The sequence below is a fragment of the Candoia aspera genome, chromosome 3 (assembly GCF_035149785.1).
Source record: "Candoia aspera isolate rCanAsp1 chromosome 3, rCanAsp1.hap2, whole genome shotgun sequence".
Classification (NCBI taxonomy): domain Eukaryota; kingdom Metazoa; phylum Chordata; class Lepidosauria; order Squamata; family Boidae; genus Candoia; species Candoia aspera.
The window spans coordinates 29,353,847-29,377,840 of NC_086155.1; the positions used below are offsets into that span (position 1 = coordinate 29,353,847).

The window sequence follows — 23,994 nt, forward strand, 5'->3', positions numbered from 1 at the left end:
AAATTCCTGGTAAAATCTCTTTTTTCCATGTCATTGCCTTAACATTCTCTGTTATGATCATTTCATGGATCCATCTACTGAGAACGTCAAATCATGTTTTAATAGCTGTGAGCTAATACATCCCTTCCTGTTCCTTCAACAGGACAAAACCCTCAAATCCCAGGACTGCTGTCATTGAAGATGTCATTATGCTATAGCCTTGCCTACTGTGGCCTTCAGCTGCCCCACATTAATAAATAATAAAAGCAAGGCAGCCCCTTGCCAATGAAAAGTTCATATGAAATAAATATAAGAAATATATTTAAACTAAAGGGAGCTGGTGAAATATACATCCCTTCCTGTTCCTTCAACAGGACAAAACCCTCAAATCCCAGGACTGCTGTCATTGAAGATGTCATTATGCTATAGCCTTGCCTACTGTGGCCTTCAGCTGCCCCACATTAATAAATAATAAAAGCAAGGCAGCCCCTTGCCAATGAAAAGTTCATATGAAATAAATATAAGAAATATATTTAAACTAAAGGGAGCTGGTGAAATATAGCAAGCTGGTGGAACTTTTGATAAAGGATGACCAGCTATGTGTTCTTGCAGGCAACAGAAGAAGAGCTGAATGATCAATATGAAGGTATGTGTGAATCGGCTTACAGTGAAGCAGAATCAGCTGCTGTGGAAGTATTGGACCTGCCTCTTCCCAGCTACTTCCGTTCCCGGAGCCACAGCTACCTCCGAGCTATCCAGGCAGGTTGCTCCCAAGAAGAAGACACAGTCTCTGTTCAGTCCCTCTCGCCACCTCCAGCCAGCACCATCAGTGGCAGCCAGACCCTTCCCAGCAACAACAGTAAGTCAGATTTATTTATTTATTTTTACTGTCCTTGGAGAATAAGTAGCTAAGAAATTTATCTGGCATGGCTTGGGAAGTGTGTGATGAGCCTGGAAAGAGAATTTTGAAAAGAACTTAACAGAAATTTGTAGGGGAGAGTAGCTCAGAACAGAATGAGACAGAATGGTAAACTGATTTTCCAGAATTAGAATTGCCTTTAAAGGGCTCACTCTTATTCTTACATACTAAGCCATGGCTTTTCAATGCAGTCTTTCCCAACATGGTGCCATCCTGTTCTGTTGCAACTTTAACTTCTAGAATTCCCATTGGCCACGCTGGCCAGGAATTCTGGACTTTGCCATTCCTTGAGGCTGCCACAAAGGAAATATTCAGAATCAGTTAAAGCATTGGTGTCCAACCTTTTGGCTTCCCTGGGCCATATTGAGTGAAGAGGGATTGTCTTCGCCACACATAAAATATATAATATAGTTAATGTATATAAGTAATAAAACTTCATTTATTTTTTAATATTTTTATTATAAAATTTCAAAAAAGAGGGCATCATAAAACTAGTAGGATATTTGACCTTGTTTTTGTGAAACTAATGCATCAGTGTCTGGTTTGATGAAAGTGGTTGCAATTCTCAGTGAGTTCTCAAGGTGCTCGTCAGAAATTTTAATTCTAATTTTACTCTTCATGTGCTTTATCCTTGGGGCCTCATTACTAGCTGTTCAGGGCTGCATGCGGCCCGTGGGCTGCAGGTTAGACATACCTGAGTTAAAGTATTCTTCCATCTCTCTTGTATTCCATATTTGTGTGTGTGTGTGGGTTTGTGTGTGTGTGTGTGTGTAAGAGAGAGAGTGTGTGGGTGTCTGTGTGTCCACACTGCAGGGGATGATGTGACTCATAATACTCAGTTTTATCCAGACAAAATAAAATATTTTTATGGCTGCAATCCAAGTCATCCTTTGGTGGGAGTAAGTGCCACTGAACACAGTGATAGTTATGAATCAACAGGCCTTATGGCTACAATCCTAATCATATGTATCAGATTATTTTAGGATGGACAGTAAGACACCTTGTCTTCAGTGAGAAAGTTTAGCACACTTTTAACTCTCCCATTGACATTAGTGGGTCTAGTGCTTCATTATTATATTATAAACTATAATAATAATCATACCAGCTCTTTTCTTCCAATTTGCTTAAACTATAATAACTACAAGCATATTGTTTTGTAACTGTGATCTCAGATATTAACTCTGCCTTATAATTACTATCAGATTACTGTAAATGGCAGACCATTTATTTCAATCTTGCTGAATGAAGCAGGGGATGGTAAACTTCACCATAAGCAATCTGGCAAGAAAAGCTGAACTCTCCCCTTGGGTTCTGCCATACAGCCATCTCTTAGGGAGAGCAGAACTGTGTTGCTTACCCTATAGGAAGGTCTCAACTCGCAATCTTTGAAAGGAATCTAGCTGCTGTGGAAAACTGAAGGCAAGGCAGTCAGCCAGTAGACCACATCCTTTCAATCACCAGGCAAAGATTGGGAACAGGCTGCAAGCAAAGATTTACTTCTGGCTGTGAACTGGAGGAACCACTTCCCCTCCTGAAAAAACCTTGTTTCTCTGGGGGAGCTCTTTGCAAAGCTCTGCGACTTGCTGACAGTGCTTCACTGAAGCTCCGTGTTAGCACTGAGGGGCAACTCAAGTTTAATACAGCATATTCATTGCATGTAGTAACACTTCTCACCTCCCACTCCCCTTGCAATAGCCTCTCCACTCATCTTACTGTTTTTCTCTTAGCTGGACTCAAGTCCAGTATTTGAGACTGGACTGGAAAAAATTAGCACTGGGAGAGAGACTGCAGGACCAAAGGAGGGGGTGGCATGGAAATCTAGTTTCTTTTCTCTACATAAATTCAGAGATTAGAGCACACCTTGTGTAAACAAATAATAGATTGGCCTAATACTATGTTCTTTGAAAGCTCAACTATTATTACTCTCCCAGCAAGTCTTGAATTTTGTACACCAGGTGAGCTTGTTCAGTGACAAACCAGGCAGATTCCATCCAAACCAAGATACTGACCAAGCACAACTCCTATAGGAAGGCTGATTTCATTGTAAATTTTGGCATGTCTGGGGTAATAGTTGAAGGAATTCTATGAACAAATAAGTGAAGAAAAGCACTACTGGGATGGGTTACTGCTATGCATGGATATTAAAGAGAGAGGGTGTAATCTGGAAAGTTTGAAGGTGCGAGTTATGTGTAGAATGTGCTGTGTGTATGTATGTGTGTAATGTCCTTTCTACTCCCTTTCCTTGGTGAAGAACTGCTTACCCTGCTGAAACACAAGGAACTGCTACTCAGCATCAAGAATAAAGAAAACAAGCCCACTGCATCCATACATGGAGTTGGGTTGTGAACAGAGAAATTAGGCGAACAGCATCTCTGAATTTCTCTGGGGGGAAAAAAACCTTCTCAAGGGCAGGATTACCCCTTACCCTTAGTGGTGATAGCAACATTGCTACTGAACAAGTCCAATGGGAAGACTTCTGTCATTATGTTTTCCTTGGGATTTCACTGAAGTATGGAAATTAGGAAGGGTGCTAAAAGGATGACAGCATAGTGACAGCCAGGACATCAAACATACCTCTTGGCTAGGGCAAATTTAAGCAAGTATAAGAATATCACATTCTACTACGATTGTCTTTTCCTCTGAAAGTATTTCTAAAGTAAGATCCCTTTCATCAAAATGAATAAGAACTGGAACTGATGAAATTCTGTTTCATCAAACTTCATGAGAACTGGAAATTTGAAAGAAAAAAAAAAACCTGCAGGAGACTTTCTGTACCAAGCACTAAAGGAAATGGAGTTGCTAGACTGTAACTATATTCTATTTAGCTATTTTTGCTCTTCAGTTATTTGGTATTAAAAACAAGTCAGCAGCAGTGCTTTTAATTATTTCCATATTTTCTATCCACAAGAATTATGTTCCTGAGTATCAAGTTTACAGTATTATGGAGCAATAGACTAGTTAATAATGTTAGGTCCTTAGGAGATCCTATTCCCATTTCTTGGTCGATAACAAAATCTTGTCATGTGGCTAAGCTAGTTATGACAAGGGACACTAAGTGTTCTCAAAACAGCTGTCTAAGCACAGTGCACTGCCAAGTCTCTTTTCTTCCACCCTTAATCCTCTTACTCATTGCTAAAGACTTTCCCCCACAGATGGGTGGGACCACACCCACAGCTACTACTTTTCTGTTGACTTCATTGATTACAGCAGCCCCAAGTCAGTTGAAGTGTTTATCTCAGGATCCTATCCTAGATATGGAAAAAGAGAGTCTCCCACAATTTCTGGTGTACATGAATCAGCTCCACTTTTAGAGCCAAGAGAGTTGTCATGATAGGACAGCACTATGGGGAGAAGTCCATAAACACACTCAGAACAATTTATCAGGAGGGTTCCACATGCTTATCATTTTGAAACAAATGAAGTGATATACAAAGCAATACAACACCCTTTGAGTTGTAAGTCTAAAATTACTTAATTGCACCATAGAGAGGCAAAGGAATGAAATATGGCTAAGACATCTCAGGAGGAAAGTCACAGCTGTGGATGATTGTGATCAAATTTTGACTGAGGCCTGGAATTTAAGTCCTGTGAGTGAAGCCATTTAGTGGCCTGCTAGAACCACTGAAATGGAGCAGAGCTTAACACAACTGAGAAGTAAAAAAGAATATCTTACTGACTTTATTCTTGGTTCAGTTACATCCATTTTGGTGGAAAAGATGAAATCTTTGTTCTTCTTTTCTCCCTAAACATAATTCATCCTTAGACCTACAGCTGCTAAGAGCTGTGTGGAAGATAGGGGCAGAATTCTTCATCAAGGCCAAAGCACATGGCCCTGATGAAGAGAGCAGTATCCATGCTGTTTGTTCAGTCTGTGGAAGAAGGAAGGAGAGAGAGAGAGGAAGTGGGAGTGGCAACAAACAGCTTCCTCTAGCAAGCATCATGGGACAAACTCAATTTACATGCTAATGCATATGCTAATGAGGCATGCTGGATTTGCCAGGACCTCTAACAGTGAGGAGAGTTTGTAGGAACTGGGTATTATAAAACTTTGAGAAAAGACAATTTAGAAAGAATACAAAGTACTTGGAGAGGTGTCAACAGAGGAAGGCCATAATCTCTTAGATTGGAGCCACAATCTGTTCTACCATCCCCGAGTGCAAGATTTAATAATCTTAAAATTACAAGAAGGCATATTATAGTTCAACTAACAGTAAGAGCTGCTCAACAGTAGAAATAATTACCTAGAAAGGATTTGAATCCCTAGAGGCTGAATTCTAGCCAGGAACAAGCTGATTACCACCTTAACTGAGCCCAAATATCAGAACATTTCCCATGGCACATTTAAGGTTAACCTATTGCAGCCTTTCTCAACCTTTTGACCCTGGAGGAACCCTTGAAATATTTTTCAGGCCTCAGGGAACACCTGCACATTCATGCTCAAATATAGGCCAGAAGTTACAAAATTATTTGTTCATGTGTAGGCCTGTATATATGCATTAACAGTGTTCTTAAACAAAAAATAAAGAATGAAACTTACCTCTTTAATGTGAACTTGCCCAAATTTGAAATAATTTTTTAAATAAATTGTGATCTCCCAGGAAAATCCCTAGGGACCTCTCATGGAACCCCAAGTTTCTACAGAACCCTGGTTGAGAAACCCTGGTTTATTGGCATTTTTAGCTGATGGAAGAGTACCTTTTTAAATAAATGTATTTGCCTGTATGGTTCTGGAAGCATTGAAATAGTTATGTTTTTACTGACTGTGTGCTTTTTATAGAGATTATACAGTGAGTTAATTTGCCTTCTTTTATCACCTCATCATAGTTGTTCAGATAATTGTTATGCTTCTTACTTTGGGGTGGATATTCCAACTGATACAATTTACAAGGTAGCTAGATTTTGTGCGCTAGCCTATAAAGTCCACAAAGAGACCATTGTGCCCTTGCTTATTATTTCTAAATGCACTATATACTCTGAAATTGTATTTCATGCATTTATGTATTAGTAATTGTGTTGCTGGTCCTGGATCGTAATAAATCCAAGGGAGGTAGTAGGCTCCCCTTGAATGGAGATTTTCACACAGAAGGCACTATTTCTGAATGAAGACTATTCCTGTTGATCTGAGTTAATGAAAATCTGTTCAGAAAAATGAGGACTTTGGGATTATAGATTGTGGAAAATAAAGCAAAAGGAGCAAATAACAACTAGCTGAATAGGTTTGCTTGGATGGAAGATTGTTGATTTGTTTAAGAAATCCAAAGCTGTTTTTTTGAAAAGGTTGGCTTTAAACTCTATAACACTTTATGGTGAAGCTTGTTCATGCTAAAAGATGGGAATAGCACAATTTTAAAACAGATCAGTGGGACACTTTATTCCAAGTGCATCTCTGCAAAAGAAGTGCTACAGTTCTGATACAAACATTGCTCTCATTAAGAACATTTCTCTTACTTTTTGTCTTATGAATTGTGTATCTCATATATGCTAGGAATCAAAGTGTGTGTGTGTATGTGTGTATATATTACAGAATTTACTAAGCAAATATATATGAAAGTTAACTTACCTAGAAATGTAGAAGACTGCCTACCTTTAATTATGCTCATATACAGGGTCTCTAACATGGCACCCACAAATGCCAAGGTGCACACATATTGATGCTCACTAGGTTTTCAGCCCCCTCTGACTCTATTGTAAAAAGAAAAAGAAGAGAGAACGATCTTGCTTGCTGCAAAGCAACAGATCATCCTCCAAAATCCCTTTCATATCCAGGAATGACTCTATCCTAATGGATAGAGTCCACTGCTTTCTTTCTAAGTGTGCCCACCTGCCAAGAAAAAAAGGCAATGGAAAGCAGGGTGAAATGGAGAAAGTGGCAGAGGGTTTCCTTGAATAAAGAAAGCTAACCTTCTCTTGCCTGAGTTTCTGTATTGGGGATGGGATGTCTTTTGATGGGGCTTTTGTTCTTAAGCAAAGGAACGTAATTAGGCTGGGCAGCAAAAGAAACATCAGGACAAGTCCCCTCCTGAAAAATTTCCAGAAAGGAAGCAAATAATCATCCATTACTGAAGTTCACCAGTCAGAGGCTGGTATGTGAAGAGCTGGAATCCCACCGAGGCCCATTGCTAATTATATCATCCAGCAATGACCTTACCTTTCATACTGTGGCTGCAATAAGTATTCCATTTAAGATTGTCTTCTTTTGACCTAGATTCAGTCTTCAGAAATAGCTTTCTCTGGAAGGAGGCAGGGGATAATGCAATTTGTGTGGTATGGTTTGTAGTTATATGAACATCTACATATAATGCATATGATTGTTATTGTCTTCTGGGACTTATGCAAAAGAAAGCAGGGAACAGAGTAAAATCATCATGTCTTATATTTAAAAAGAGCTACAGGTTACATGTGAGAGCATATTGAAAATACCACCTCTAATAATTGTATTGCACAACATTTCATCTACTGTACATCCCTGTTGCTGAACTGAGGCAAACTGTGATTTGCTAGAGATATTCCTGACTATAAATCAATAACTTCAGTCTCTGAGTGGTTTTTATGTAATGAAACCTGAACAGCCTTGTGTTTTTGCATCATCTGTTCTGTCTTCCTATTTGGTCAATTTAGAAGACAATGTACCACAGTATTTAACATAGAAATGTACCAGGAATGAACCACAGAATCCTTCAGCAAAACAACTCTTTACAGACATTTTTACAGGTCTGTGAAATGTGAAAGCATTAATCAGCTTTTCCATCAGGGTTGTCTATCAAGTATCACTTCCACTTCCTTGCATTTCATCTCAAGGTCTTTCAATGTACTCATCTAATGTGTTATTGCCAGAGGCTTGTCTCTCACACTGAGCCACTGTCAATCTGTATTGACATCCTAAGATATTACCCTCCAATATAATACAGCTTAATTCAGAACTATATTCAAATCCTTCTTAAATGCACATGTTAAAAATATGCAATGAGCCGCCATACATAGTCAGGAAACTACCCAAAATCAAGAGTGCCTGCTTGAATTATAAAAACTAAGAATCTACAAAAGCAAGCATCAATTTTTCAAATACATATATACCCTTCTTTAGCCACAGGAAACACTAGTATTACTGTTCCCTATATTGTGGTATATTCATCCTCCTTTAAATATCTGTATGGAAGGCAAATCAACATCTGTGATTACTATTTTTTAAAACAAACTAAACTTGCTTCTTTTATTTCCCTTCAGTAGGATTTAAGGCAAACTTCTTAATCTGGGGACCCACCAGATCTATTGGACTATGACTTCCAAAATTCCCAGCCAACTTTATTTATTTATTTATTTAATTTTTGTCCCACCTTTATTATTTTTATAATAACTCAAGGCAGCAAACATACCTAATACTCCTTCCTCCTCCTATTTCCCCCACAACAACAACCCTGTGAGGTTAGTTGGGCTGAGAGAGAGTGAGTGGCTCAAGGTTACCCAGCCGGCTTGCATGCCTAAGGTGGCACTAGAATTCACAGACTCCTGGTTGCTAGCCCGTTGCCTTAACCACTAGACCAAACTGGCTTAAAGTCCAACATGTCTGTTGGCAACAGGCTGGGAAAGGCTGCCCTAAAAAAAAATCTTAATAATCCTATATTCCAAGCTGCTGCATTCTGGTCCATATTGATAAAAGGGTTTTTGAGTAGCTACCAGAAGGGACGCGGCGGCACTGTAGGTTAAACTGCTGAGCTGCTGAGCTTGCTGATTGGAAGGTCGGCGGTTCGAATCCGCGTGACGGGGTGAGCTCCCATTGCTAGTCCCAGCTCCTGCCAACCTAGCAGTTCGAAAACATGCAAATGTGATTAGATTAATAGGTACCGCTTCGGCGGGCAGGTAACGGCGTTCCGTTTAGTCATGCTGGCCACATGACCACGGAAGTGTCTACGGACAAATGCCGGCTCTTTGGCTTTGAAACAGAGATGAGCACCGCCCCCTAGAGTCGGACACAACTGGACTTACCAGAACCTATTATCTTACTTTTCAATTTTTTAATACTAGATTAGATTGATGAATATCTGTTAGTTCTGATGATGAGGCCAGAGAATGTCCACAGAGCAAAACATGAGTATTTGCTTTGCAAGAGATCAGATAGCTTTTCCATTTGCTATGTTTTAAAGCCAAGCTTTGCACTTGTCATGAGTAAGGATGGCGAGCAGGGGGCTCCCATCCAGACTGTTAAGCGCATGCGTAGCACTGAGGAATTGGTCAGCCATTCAAAGAGACACAGATTGGGACCGCCTTAACCTTTGGGGTTTATATGGCTGGGTTTTTCCCACGCTTCTTCAGTTTGTTAGGATTCCTGTTATGTACTAGCAATAAAACATTAGAGACCAGTTCCTTGTCTCAGCGTGTTTCCTGGCTGTTAGGACATCAGTCCTAACAAACTGAAGCAGCGTGGGGAAAACCCAGACATATAACCCCCAAGGGTTAAGGCGGTCCCGATCTGTGTCTCTTTGAATGGCTGCCCAATTCCTCAGTGCTACGCATGCGCTTAACAGTCTGGATGGGAGCCCCCTGCTCGCCATCCTTACTCATGACAGCACTTCTCTGCAGAGCAATACTGTGATCACCACAGTTCATAAATAAGTCACAACACTAAAAAAGCTTTTTGACAGCAAGTAATTCAAACAAAAATACCTTTGCTTCCCACAATAAAACTGCCTGCCAATCCACAAAGTCTATCTCGGTTTTCTTGAAAACATATTGAAAGGGGTGTGTTTCACTCTGAGAGTTTCAGTCCTGCTCCATAAAATGTTAGAAGAAAATTATTACTTTCCAGTAAGTATGAGCAACCTGACCCTGACTTGATGACACATAATCAATCAATCAATGAGCGATTGGAAGCCTTAAGGCCAGATGAAACCCATGTCTCAAATTGAAGAGTATTTTTCAGCAATTCAGGTTCTGTCGCCTCTCCTGTGCAAGGGGAAAAGGAAGGAGAAAGAGAAACTAGGAAAAGAAAAGTTTTCAGAGGAGAAAATGCTAGTCGTTGTTCCATGCTCCAGCCTGCTCCTGATTCGTTAACAGTTTTCTATATCTTTGCTATATCACAACTTGCCTGTTACAGTGTGCTTCATGTAGAGCTATCCTTGCAAAGAAGCCTTGAAACTCCAACTGGTGTTTAATGTGGAAAATAAAGCTATTAACTGGTACAAGATACCAGGATCATATGGTGCCAATATTAAAAGATCTACATTGGTTGCTAATTGCTTTACGGAAAGATATTGGTCTTTATTAGGGGTGTGTAAAATGTTCCAAATTCAAACCATCATGAATTTGAAACATCCTATGTCAAGTCTGAAACACCATCTTTTGAGCACAAAGTAGCTATTTTAAGTGCAAAACGGGCTATTTTATCATTTTGGAAGGATTTCAAGCTGGATTTTGTTCGTTTGTTTGATTTATATAGCTGCCCATCTCACATAAGTGACTCTGGATGCTCTACAATAAAACAGATTAAAAACAATAAAAAACATATATTTTTTTAATGAAATTGCTGCCAAGCTTCATAAATAACCATCAACAAAAGCCAATAGATAGGCTCTATCGCACTCCTGGGGCCCCAAGCCCAGGCCCCAAACCAAGTTTTTAGGGCCATGCAAAAGGCTAGCAGGATGGGGCTAACCTAATCTCAGGTGGAATGATGTTCCATGGGGTGGGCGCCACAGCAGAAAAGGCGCTCCTCCTGGGCCCTACCAGCTGACTTTCCTTAGCTGATGACAACAGAAGCATGCCCCTCCTGCCAGACCAGGTGAGACAGGTAGAAACAACCAGGGAGAGAAGGTCCCCTAAGTAGCCCAATCCCAAGCCATTAATGGCTTTAAAGGTAACTACTAGCAGCTTGAATTGTACCTGAAAGCACACTGGCAGCCAACGCAACTTGCAGAACAGTGGTATCACATGCACCATCAAACAACATCATTAATTGCCCGTGCTGCTGCATTCTGCACCAGCTGAAGCTTCTGAATCCTCAAGGACAGCCCCATGTGGAGCATGTTGCAATAGTCCAATCTGGAGGTCACAAGGACATGAGTGACCTTGAGCCAAATAGCTCTGTTTCAAGCAAAATGTCTCCAAGCAGCCTATGTTTAAAATTTTTATTAATTGCTTTTAAGAACCATTGGTTTGCCATTAATTATTTTATTTAAAATTGTTTTTATTCCTTTGTAAACCATTCTGGGCTCCTTCCCGATGATTGTATTATATGTGCAGTTACATTGAAAACACATAAAATGCCAATTATAAACTTAGGCAGACGGTGTTGTCTAAAAAAAAATCTTGCAACAGTGGACTAAGTATCAAAAACGTTAATCTTGCTTCCAAACAGACCTCTAAAAATATGCTCATGACTCATTTATTTTTTTAAACCAATCCTCAAAATGCATCACAGAAATCTATTCTAAAAGCAAAAGATTGTCTAATCACGATAGATTCTCTTTCTGTAAAATATAAAATAAACACATTCGTCTTCCGCTCAATGGGCCCTGCAGCAATTAATTACTATGCATCTGTAGGGCTGGGCAAAGCATTTATAAGAGGCACTATTTTAAGTAAGTTGCCACCAGCAAAGCATCTCTTCTCAGTGTTAAAGCAGCTGTTTACTCTGGAAAGTTCAGCGCTGCTGCTTCAAAATCTTCCCCCAGCTGTTTCCACATGCATATGTGGGCCCAAGTGCTTTGTTGGCAGTCTCAGCAGATGTGTTTGTGCATGTATGCACAAACAACATGGAAAGCTGCATGAAATCAAATGCTTTGCAAAAGCCAATATATTTGTTACAAGTCCTGAGTTGCTTTAAATATCTTTATCTTTGTGACTGTTTTATTAGCAAATTATTACTGTTTTATGACATTATAAATATCTTGTGTAAGTTGATTTGGGAGAGCTTTTCCCTGAAGTAGGTGTACTTGAAATGAAATGCTTGAATAAAAATGCTTGGACATTTCTAAATCCTCTTGCAGAATACTTAAACCTCAGAGGTTTAAGGATGGTTGCTAGAACAGACCAATAAAAATAAAGGTGCAAATATGTTTTTGTGTTTGACTTTTTGTCTTTCTTTGGAGACATTAAAAAAAAAAAAGCTGGAGTGGTCTAAATTTTTCTTTGGTGGGGTATGAAGGATGATTGAGAAAGGTTAGAATTTAGTCACTTGCATGTCTCTAGTTTGGAGTTCTAGGATAATTTTTCTGTGTCAGATTTGCCCTCTGAAGTCAGAACTCATTAAATTCAGGAGGTGAAATCCACTGAATGCTATGGCCTCCACAGTGTTGTCCCAGTGAAGTATTTCAGCCTAAATAAAAGCATGGAATCAATTAAATGTAGCAGAATGTATAATTATATGCTTTACCTGAAACCCTGTGGTACATTCAGATTATTGAGAGCTGAAAGGTCATTAGCCACATTCCTGCTAAATAAAATTTTCCCTTGTGCATTTCCTTCTTCCAATGTATTGTTTTACAATGTGTTCTTCTAGAATTTTATAACTGTGCTGTTCTTTAATGTGATAAACACATTGTATTGTTTTCAATGTTCATTTGTGTTCATTTTAGCGTTTGGATTTTTAGGGGAGGTGTGTACATTAAGATTACACTAAAGGGAGGTGTGATGGCAAAACATTGACGACTATTAAAAATGGATATACTTTTTTCAGAACTGGATAAAATTGTCATATCACAGATTCCATTTGGAAAGTCAGTTCTACTTGGGGAAAAGGCCTTTCTGCACATATGCCAAAAGCTATCAAATCGTTGGAACAATTCACAGACTTCTGAATTGGATCAACAGTTAATCTGAATCAACAACCCATTTCAGAAAGTCAATTTGATTCAGAAAATCAGTCAAATAACCTTTGAATCAAATATCCAAACTGTTTTTTTTTCCACAGCCCTAATCTGGAAGCCTGGACAAAACACTGTTAGGCAGTATAAGCATTAGATTGAGCAAGGCACCCTTTAGGTCTGTTTTCCCCAGTTTGAAGTCAGGAGGAGTTGGGTAGCACCTTTTCAGACCAACCAATTTTATTGAAGGACTAAGTTTTCAGGAACTATAGTTCACTTCATCAGATGCACAAAGTGGCTAAACTATAGGATTTAAATTAGGATGGAGAGGAGGGAAGGAAATACAGGTGATTATGCAGATGCAGGTTACAAGTGAGACAAATTACTAATACCTTGTCAGTTAATGATTAAAATCCATTGTGTTTGTTGAGACCTTTTGAGATGGCCCGAGACTGATGTATGTGAGTTTAGCAGTCTTTCCCTCAATTATGCTAGTGATTTTTTTTTCAATTTAAAACAGCTATTTTGAAATCTGTAATGGAGTGTCCTAGGACACTGAAATGCTCAATTACTTCGTTCTTGTTTTGAATCCTGATGCCAAATTTGTGTCCATTAACTCTTTTGCATAAAGTCTGGCTTTTTGTCCTATGTAGAATCTGGAGAGGTACCAGTGGCAGATCATGGCATATTTCACATTAAAGGAAGAGCATGTGAAGGCCTCTCTAATCTTGTATGTAAATTGTTGGGGCCTGTAATGGTGTTATTGGTATAAATGTGGGGGCAAAGCAGACATCTGGGCTTGTTGCAGGATCTGGTTCCCATGTAAGCATTATTGTTCTGTTGCTTGTTTCTTATGAGAACCTGTTTCAGGTTGGGTGATTGTCTGTATGCAAGTATGGGTGTCCCATTCAGCAAGGGTGTTTCCAGATGTGCAGCTCTTGGAGCTATCAGTGAAAAGTAACTGTGTTTTTCCTTTCCTTCATAAAGGGAAAGGAAAGAAGGCAGAAGCACCAAGGGAAGTTTACAAATAACATTGCCTGGGTTTCCCATAAAAATCTGTGAATAAGGCAGAGTGCTTACATAATAGCATACTATATCTGAAAGTACATAATTTTAACCCTGACTTTTAAGAGAATTCATTTAAATAGGGAAGTGGGATGCTGCAAAACAAAGCACCAGCTTCATCTTTATTTCTAAAAATGCCCCTGGGTCAAACACTGGCCCTTTTAAGGTGACTGCAGATTAAGGCTTTGATTAGAAATGTGTCCACCTGCTCAGAAAGGGGAAAATAAATCAGCATTCTGAGTCACCACTGCCAGCCATATGCACGTGGGAAGCTTGCAAGGATGGACAGCTGGGTGTTAGCTGTCTCTTGCCATTCAGCAACAGTTAGTGCTTGAGGGATGCACCCTGAGTCAGAAGGCAGGAATCAACTGTTAGGACTCCTGTAGCCTCATTGCTTATGGATTTGTCTACTGGTATCAGATATGGTCAAGGAACTAAGGAAGTAAGCATCATTTTCATTCTATTTTTATCCTTCTCTTTCTTCATGGGCAGAGGTTGAATCCAAAACCCCACAAGAATTCCCAACTGAAATGTCAGGCAGGGGGAGTCCACTCTGGTCTCTAGTGTCAAAATCCCATTTGTATTGTTTTTTTCTGCTAGGCACACACACACACCTCACTATTTAATGCTCTAGACCAGTGTTTCTCAACCTCAGCAACTTGGAAGTTGTGTGGACTTCAACTCCCAGAATTCCCCAGCCAGCATGCTGAGGTTGAGAAGCACCACTTTGAACATCAATTTTCCTCATCCCCAGCTGGGATGAATAGAGCAGACTGGCTGGGGGTAATAGTTGTCACAACCAAGGCATGAGTGTCTTGAGAAAGATCCTCTTCTATTTCAAAGCTGTCTCTCAAGTTGGCCGCACTCTGAAACAGGATCCAGCGGCAGTCGAAACAATTCAGAATTCACACACTGACTGATGCTCCGGGAAGAGTTAAGCTGGCGGCACTGCCACTTAGATGGGGCGAAGCCAAGGTGGGAAGTCGGGGACGTAGAAGAGCCCAAAGAGCATTCCTTTGGCGGCCTGGCCTTGGAGCAATCGAGCCATCCGCACCTTCAAAATGCCTTCCTCCCTTGGTGTTTCAGCACTCCTCCGAACACGCGACTTCCCACCATCCGCACCGCCCTCGCCCTGAGCGAGCGCCCCCTTCCGCGGAGGCGAGCACAGCTGTTATCCATCTGTCTGCGGATGGAGCTGCTGTACCCGGGGTGGGGAAGGGAGGAACCTTGCGGAGTGGAGAGGTTGACGGAGCCTTCCCCCGTTACAGCTGCGGGTTTCCGCGTTGCACGCCGCCGTTTTCACGCCAGACTTAGCTGACCTTTACGCTCCCTCCCTTTGCTTTGAGTAAAGCAGGCAGAGACAGAAGGGGGAACGGGCTTTGTGAGCATGTGCGGAATACTAGTTAGAACTGGTTTAGTAGCGCACGCGAAGTCGGAGGACGCTTGCAGCTGGTGCAGCAGCTCGGCCGGCCGGCCTGCCTGCCTTCCTTTGCAACAACCGACGGGGCTCGGTGCTGCAGAGCGCCCGCCCCCTCGCATCCATTGGCAGCCGTCGGGGGCTGCCGTTTTCGCCCGGCCTTCTTCCCATCCCGCTCTGCTTTGCCCGACGCTTCCACAGCCAGCGCCCGCTCCCCTTCTCCTGCTGCCGCCGGGCGCGGCCTGGGGCGGTGGGCGTGGCCAGCGCTGGGCTTTAACAACCCCGATGCTCCTCCCATTGAAAGTACATAACGGGAGCGGAGGGGCTGGCTGAGTGAGTGAGGGAGGAGGGTGAGTGTGCGCTTGCGAAGCCTGTCGTGTATCGCGGCGTTTTTCTCTTACTTTGTATCTTTTTTTCAGCACCGGTCAGATCGTCGTTCTCGGCGGCCGCAGCTGCCGCTCCTTCCCCTCGCCACGGTCTGAAGCGCCACCGGGCAGGCCCAGCTCTGCCTCCCGCCCGTCCTCCGCCCCATTCTTCCTTCCTCGACCGGGACCTGTTTGTTGTTTTCTCAATGAGCAGAGTGGAATCCGACTTTGCCCTTCTGCCGTAGCGCCATTCCTCTCTTTTTCCTTCCAAGGCGAAAAGAAGGCCGGTTTCTTTCGTTTTTCTCTCTCTCTCTCTCTCTCCCCCTTTTCTCTTTCTAGTCCCCCATCCTCTTTGTGTCTCCCATGGCTTTGTGTCTGGAACTATTTAAACAATGTGAGTGTACAGAATTTTGTCGGTTTTTTCCCCTTATGGCATGCAAAAATAAGGATTGGCTGCGCAAGCGACCATGCACTGCTCAAGGTTGTGCTTTTAGTTAAATTGTCTGTATCCCCTTTTCTCAGTTTTTCGAGCTGTCATTTCAGTGCTTTCCGTGCGTGCGCAGATACAATACAATACGCTAGCTGTGTCTTTAAGTACCAAAGAAAATTCCCCGTTTCCTGTTGGAAATGAATGGCTTTAGATACAAAACTGCTGGGAGTAAGTGGGCGGGCGTGGTAGGGAGCTCGCCTGTACGTAGGGAAGGGTTCTTTTTGTACTGCTTTTCCCCACCCCCTTCCTGCCGATTCTGTTGCACTTCCAGCTAAATCCCGAGCTTGAGGGGCTTGCTTCGGCGGGGCGGGGGCATATATGTCCTCTCTTCCTCAGTGCATGGCTCTGTGCTTGAATGAGAATGTTGTCACTTTGGACTCTGGTATATTTAGCCTACTATTGGCATTCCAGATCATGGCAGGATATGATATCATTTTCCTATATTTATGCTGTACCATATGGAGCATCGGTTGTGTGTGCATTTGTCTCTGCTTTGAGTAATGAAATGACACAGATTGGGGGCTAACCATCTAGATTTGCCTTGAAAGGCAACTGCTAGGTGAAGCTGTAAAGTTTCAGCCACCTGCTTTCTACAGGGTGACAATTTCTCTTGCCCCAAAAATCTATACAACAAATCTGTGTAGTCATGATTATGAAAAATGCCCTCTTAGGGATTGTTGCTGAAAGCTGCCAGAAAAGGTGGACGGCAGTTGTTGTTGTTTTTAAATAAGCCTTGTTGATTCTTGAATCCTTTCACCTTACACTTTGCTTAAAGCTATGAAATAGGAAGGTGGTAAAAGTCCGTAACTTTTTTCTGGTTGAACTGACCAGGACTGCATTGGAGATTCCTCCTTGAGTGTTAATACACTAAGCAAATGTAAAACAACATTAGAGCCTGAAAAATGCACTATTGCCTAAACGCAAAATAATATAGTTTTCTAATCTGTTTGACTATGATGTTGTCTTTAAGCCTTTTGCTCAGATTCTAAGTGTTCATTGATAAATAGCTAGTAGAATTCCATTTATAAGAATGTATAGATTTATTAAATTGGATGTGAACAAACTATTCAAATTTAGTTTTCAAATACTGCTTTTTGCTTCTCCCTTGCTCTGCTGCCAGGTATTACTCTCCATGAATAATTCTGAGGACGTAAATGATCCTTACACAAAGCTGCTTTTTGGCATCTCTATCCAGTTTAGAATGAGATAAAAATGCCTTGGGCTATTTCTTCATGTATCTCATGAACTGGACCCCAGTCCATGAAAACTAAGACTATAATAAATTGGTTAGTCTTTAAGGTGTCACATGTACTTCTTTGGGATTTTTTTTTTAAAATCTGATCTATTTCAGTTACTAAAGGAACCCTAACCTTATCTTCCAATTAGCCCTTTTAAAAAGTTATTTTCATCCCAAAGGCTAGTATATACGAACTAGTTCTTGACAACTACAACTGAAGGAATAGTAATGATCTGCTGTGTTTACAGGGAGAATGTCTGAAGTACTGCATCCTCTGAACAAATGAGCCTTTAATTGGCCAGAATCCTGTGTTGCTTAGCAATTCCTGGGCTAGTTTTTCCTCATGAGAAGTTTACCACAGGGAACAAATTGCTACATGTGAAATGGGCCTTTGGGGAGTAAAACTACCCTGCAAGGAGTAATTTTAGAATGTGGTATGAACCAAACAAAAATTTCAGGGAATGAGGAGTTTATTTTCATTCTAAAAAAGAGGAAACCAGGCAGTGAGCATGAATTGGCAAGTAATTCTTAAGGCATGGTAATTCCAGATAATGAATGCATGTCCGTATAAGCTAACGGGGGCACTACAGTTCTAGAACTCTCTTGTATCACAAGTGTGACCAGGCAAAAGCTTAAGTGTTCCTGTGTAAGGAAAAATTCCAGCTGGTCAGAGAACATTAACAGAGGGGAGGTATTTGTTTATTGGGGTGATCCCTGTTCTGTCCCCTCTTGTTGAATTTACTCTGATGTTCAACATCTGTATCTGAAATCTGAACCAAAAATTATCTTATTTACAGAATCACCTTGTTTACTAAGAAATGGTGATTGCAAGGGTGAATGCATTTCTTTGATATATGTAGATAGTATTCAGCTTTTATGTCTTAAATGCAGAAATGCTAAATATCAGGTTCCTGAAGGTATTGGGATTTTTAAAATAGTTGCCAAAGTTCAGACATCTGGTGTAAGTAATACACAAATTAGTAGAACTGTAGCTAAATGTAATCTTTTGCTAGCTCACTTGGTCCAAATTTGTAATTTAGCATTTCAAAGGCTGATCATGTAGCATATCAGTATTACATCAAACTCAGCCTCATGCCATTGATAGATCTCCTATTTTTGCCCTAAATAAAGTTGGGAATGCTGCATTACATGTCTATCCAAAAGTTCAGAATACTTGACACTGCTTTAACTAATACAAATATCTTTTCTTAGAGATTAACAGATCCAATTTGAGATTCAATGCCTGGTATTTTTCATTTGTTTTCTAACTGGTGTGTGTGCTTTTAAACTAATGATATGTTTCTTTCTCTGGCTGGGTCATGTTTGGTCAACTTGGGTTCTTGGAGAAGTAGATATGATTGTGTGTAACTTACTGTATTTATGGCTCTTTTGAGAAAGGCATGGGGTAAGGATAATTTTTTCCAAAAATACAGACTATTTCAAGAAAGAAAGTGTTTAAGCAGATGTCTCTATTAATGCCAATGTCATCATGTCTTTGGAATGGAACTCCCTGCATTATTAACTAACCTTTCTTTTAGTCAGGTGCGTTGGGGGTTACAGCTGCTTGAATGTTTTGTGGAAGGCATCTAGTTGAGAAAACTAATATAGGATAATTCAGAAGACGGAGAAGAATCTAAAATCCACAAAGTCCCATGTTTAGTTTTCACAATATTCTTTTCAAAAAATTAATTACATAGCACAGGTAGTTCTTGCGTAATGACCACAACTGGACTGGAATTTTGGTTGCTAAGCAAAGCAGTCATTAAGCAAATTTGACCCAATTTTATGTCCTTTTTGTGGTGGTCATTAAGTGAATCACTGCAGGCATTAAGCAAACCATGTGGTCATTAAGTGAATCACATGGTTCCCCATTGATTTTGCTTGCCAGAAGCCAGCTGGGAAGGTCGAAAATGGCAATCACATGACCACAGGATGCTACAACAGTCATAAATGTGAACTGGTCACATGTGACCACGGGGACACTGCGACAGTTGTAAGCATGAGGACTGGTCATAAGTCCTTTTTTCAGCACTGTACTAAGTCTGAACTGTCACTAAAATGATTGTTAAGCGAGGACTACATGTAATTGTCATTCTAAACTCTTGATACAGGATGATTGGAATTGATTTGTGGTATCTGTACCTTTCCCTAGAGTAAAGGGTACCTTTTTGATATTAAACAGCAAAATGAAAATAATTACAATGACTGTGATCTATGTAGCTTTTGGTTGAAATATCACCTCACAATTTTATTAGTTTTAGACAAACTTCCATCACAGTCACAGCTGTAATAATAATAATGGGCTATTTTAAAGAACTATTTTAAAAATTTAAAGTACATGAAGTGTACTTTGTTATCTAAAACACAATGCAAGTGTTAGCTTTACTAAAATGATGAGTAGACAAGTTGTCTTCATAAAGTCTAATGTCTTTTTCCTTTGGAAGAGAAAAGTGAACCTCTGCCAGGATCCTATTGCCTCCACAGAAGAGTGAAGAAGCTTAACTGTATACCTTAGGCATTTCTGCTTATTGATCTGAATAGTGAATCATAATTAAAAGAGAACCTCTCCCAAACCATTCTAATTTAATAAATCACACACCTGGTAGTGTTGCCCTTGTGCATACAACCTGATTCATCATGTGATTGAATTTGCCTTCCTATGCCTTCCTTTGCCAGCAAAGCAAAATGCTGCATATAGAACAGAAAAATGAGCGAGAAGGGACAACTAGGTTAGTTCTCTTTTTCCTAGTATCTCTGGAGACATTGTATGGGAGGACGTTCTGTTTTATTAATTCTGGGGTTTGCCTGGGTACTGGGACCATAGAGCAGGATACCCTGGAGCACTTTTAATGTATACCCAGGTTTCTCCTGAGTCCCTCCTTTTTGTCTGTACCAGCTCTCCCAGCAATGCATACCCTCCCCCCTGCTCTTTTTTCACCAGGGACAGATACCTCTTTTTCTCTCCCTTATTTTTTTGAGTGGGCTGCTACAGAATAAAATGTATTTGGAGCCCAAATCTTTATTTTGCCAATGGGCTTCTAGAAAAGGGACAATAAGAGGGGACAGAGAAGAGCCTTTGCTGATTTGGGAGGGGAAAGATATTAAATTTGAAGGTGTCTTGAGCTCCAGGACCCTGGTCTTGCACCCAGTGCTGATCCCAGCAGATCAACTAGGAATTAGGTACAAGGTTACCACTGCTTCCACTGTTTGCGATCTGAGGAACTTCTGTTCAAGAAAGGCTGTTTCATAGGCAGAAAGAGTGAGGCCTCCTGATTTAGCTGCGACAGAGCTTGCTGCTGTCCTCTTGGTGCTGAAGCAACTAAGATGCAGCCAGAGCCAAAGGGGAAAAAAGACACCTTTGCTAGCATAGACCTAAAAGTACTGAGGAGCCCTTTAAAAAAGTAGGAGGCAACTTATCTGGTCTTAAGGCAACTTGCACCTTCCAGGATTCCAATGTGTTAAAAGAAATGATTAGGCAGGACCAGGATTGCTTTTTCCCATTCCCAGCCTAACTACAGGTTGGCTTTGACACATTCTTCTCTCTCCCTTAAGCAGCTGTCTGTAGCAAAGAAAAAGGACTTCTGAAATTAGGCCATGAGTTTCATGAAACAAATCCAAGGGCTACAACTTGCCTACTCCTAACCTATGCCCCATTTACAGAGATACCTTTTTCAACAGCTATGCATGTGCTGGCTTTCATGTTCACCAAGAAACTATATACAAGTTTTAAAAAAGGACAATTTTATGTCACCATCAGAAACATAGCAGACAACTCTTTGATCATTCACATTCCTGTGCCCTGAGCTGACATATTTTTAATCAAATTACAGAAAGTAATGTATACTGGTTTTCCCCTCTTCCTTTCCTAGCAGCATCATAGCAGCATTTTGACATTCCCCAGCCCTGTGGGTTGAAATATTAAATTCCATTCAGCACAGTGCTACAAATTTGTACACAGGTTCAGATATTGGTTGGCTTTAATACAAGTCCATGTCTAATGCATGGTAAACTTTAGAACAAATAAGAAAAACACAGTTGTTAAAAAATTCTACCCAGGAAAATATAACAGCTTTAACAACCAAACCAGTAAATAGATGATAGATATTAACACTAAAACAAAGCAAACAAAACTGGACAGATATAAAACAATGCTCAACTTCCCTACCAGAGTAATATTTTTGATGCTTGATTTTTTTTCTCCCCCCTGGCAACAAACTTAGATTTTTGCTTTCTGGAAAGAAGAATGAACAAAGGTAGTTTTCCAAAGCACAAATGCATCTCAAATTTTTGCATCGAACTTTTCCTGCTAGTTATAAAATGAGCTTTCTGCCCATAACTGTTGACAGTGTTGATATTAAATAAAATCTCCATCAAATTGAGCTTAATTCTTGGTGATTTCATGGGCACATGTATGTAGGGGGTTTTTTGGGTTTTTTTTAAGATACAGAAGTGGTTTGCCATTAACACTATGACTATTAGGTGTTCAAGGAAAACATTAAGTACCATTAATTTCTTTTGTTTAAGTATATTCTTAAGTAGTGTTTGTGAATGTGCCAGTTAACAAGGAGACTGGGAATTTTCTCTGATCCATTAATCATGCATTTTTAATAAATAATGAGCACTTTGTCCCTGATGAGTGGCATATTTAATCAGTCTAGTTATATCTAAATGACATCTCAGAGTAGTCTTTATTAGGAGAGAAGAACAGCATAATCCTATAGACTAGAGTGATCTGGGATGCAAAGGTGATTGGGAGAGAAAAACAGTTATTGTTTAAATTAATAAATTTGGGAAGTTAAAGTGATTCAACTAAAGAACATTTCAGAACGCTTATAATACAGTGAATTTCCAAGTCCTTCATAGTAGATCAGCAGAAATGTTTTAACTTCTGTTTAGTAGGAAGCACACAAGAGTGTAGGCACTTTTTAAAGCAAATAGAAGAAATACCTGTGTTGATTATTCATCTCTTCATGGATTCTGCTGTGTCCTATTGAGTATTTTAGAGGGGAATAGAATTCTGGTCAATAGAAATTTATCAAACTAACCAAGCCTTGTGTGATTAACTAAATAAATGAAATTAGCAACCACATAACTGTTCGCTGTTCTCCACTACATAAAAGAGAAAAAAGTTTCTAGTGACCATCAGCCTGGCCTTTTCACTGCACAGAGTGAGGTGGCTGTCTTGGGTGGTGTAGAAGAGGTGGTGTTGGCAGTTCTCTGGCTGTTCCGCTCTGTTGGAACGTAACAATTTATGCTTCACTTGGCCTGTCCTGCACACCTTCCCCTCTAGCTAGTCTGCTGCCCTCAGGTAAAGTGGGAAGAACACTGCCGCCTTACCACTAATGAAATAAAAGTCAGTCGTAAGTCTAGGACAATGGAGGAGGGAATTCTATTATCTTGACCTTCATCTTGGGCATTAAAATATGTTGGGCTGAACAGGTTGGGTTTTACGGTTTTGAAGAGGTAAGCAGAGCTTGTCCTGCTATGTTGTACTGGAGTTGCATTTCTTACTTCCCACCCCTTATGCACAATAAATAATTCAGGGGCTATTACCAGGATGAATTTGCCAAAGGAATTTCTGTTCTCCTACAAACTAGTTTTTAAGTTTGTTCTCTGCTGGAGTTGTGTAGTAATGGGCTGTGATTTGTGAAATCTTACTGTGGTCCTTGCTGTGAAGTTGAAGGATGAACTGTTGAACCTATGTTAGCCTGAGTATTTTGCCTTGCTTGGCAGCTGTTTCTTCACATCAAACAGTGCATAGAAGAATATAATTACACTCATTGCCTTACTTATGCTTTTTGGGCTAACCGTAGCAGTTCCTTATACATCACTGAGAGAAAGCAAAAACAGACATGGAGAACAGGTTGTTTTGTTATAAACTGAGGAACTCTGATCCCTTGTTTCCTCTTTCCAATCAGTCTGCAAGAAAATGTCAGCCGTTTTGTACTGTATGCAAAATAGATTGAAAATGAAAGTCTCCTCACTGCCTGTGTCCTTTGCAGTGCATCCCTTCAAATGCTTTGCGCAGCTTTAATTTGTATATTAGTATTTAACTGTTGTTCTTATTTGAACTCAGTAGCCTGGAAGCTGCATCAGTGCTCCTGTCTCTGTGCTATAGAATAAGATGAAATGTACCAAGATCACATGGGATTAACTTGTGCATGGGAGGAGTTTCAGTGCTGGCTGGGGAATTCTGGGAGTTGAAATCCAGACATCTTAAAGTTGCCAAGATTGAAAAACACTGGAATAGACTCTTGGCATGAATGTTGGGGCTTAGCTGTGTTAGTAGCTGACAAAGAATAGAGCAGGACTATTCTATGAAGGGCATTGAATCTTAAGTGCTTAAAATATAACAGAAACGGTTAAAAGTTTTGGGGCAGGGCAGAGTTTTCTCAATATATAATGTCCTTCTGCAAAGTGAAAAACATCCTGAACTTGAGTTCTGAACATTTTGCAGGGTATTAAACAGATATATATGCAAATGATCTGAGTGAGATTAGTATCTTGGAGGTTCAAGCACCTCTTGTGGTTGATGAATTCTTAAATCCAGTAGGAGGTGGCAATAACAGTACATGGTTTGTTGTGTCACTTATAAGTAAACTCATTTTTTGTACATAAAATATTTAGTTTACATTTTGTTTGTATAATACAGGTCTTGAGATTTCAGTCTGAGACTATAAGCATGCATTTGAATAATTTTTATATTAGATTTAAAATATCTTAC

At 40.3% G+C, this 23,994-nt stretch overlaps 1 protein-coding gene across 2 annotated transcripts in view; it reads left to right on the top strand.

The window, feature by feature from the left end:
- The first annotated feature begins 600 nt into the window (after window positions 1–600).
- LOC134492992 (disks large-associated protein 4-like) overlaps window positions 601–23,994 on the top strand; it is a 71,754-nt gene continuing 48,360 nt past the window's right edge. Inside the window, exon 1 of one of the 2 annotated variants that reach the window (XM_063297199.1) lies at window positions 601–838. In XM_063297199.1, coding sequence (XP_063153269.1) covers window positions 628–838 — 211 coding nt within the window. In that variant the 5' untranslated portion in view covers window positions 601–627. Of the gene's footprint in view, window positions 839–15,609; window positions 15,938–23,994 lie in introns of those variants that run through there. The other variant, XM_063297200.1, reaches the window with a different exon arrangement.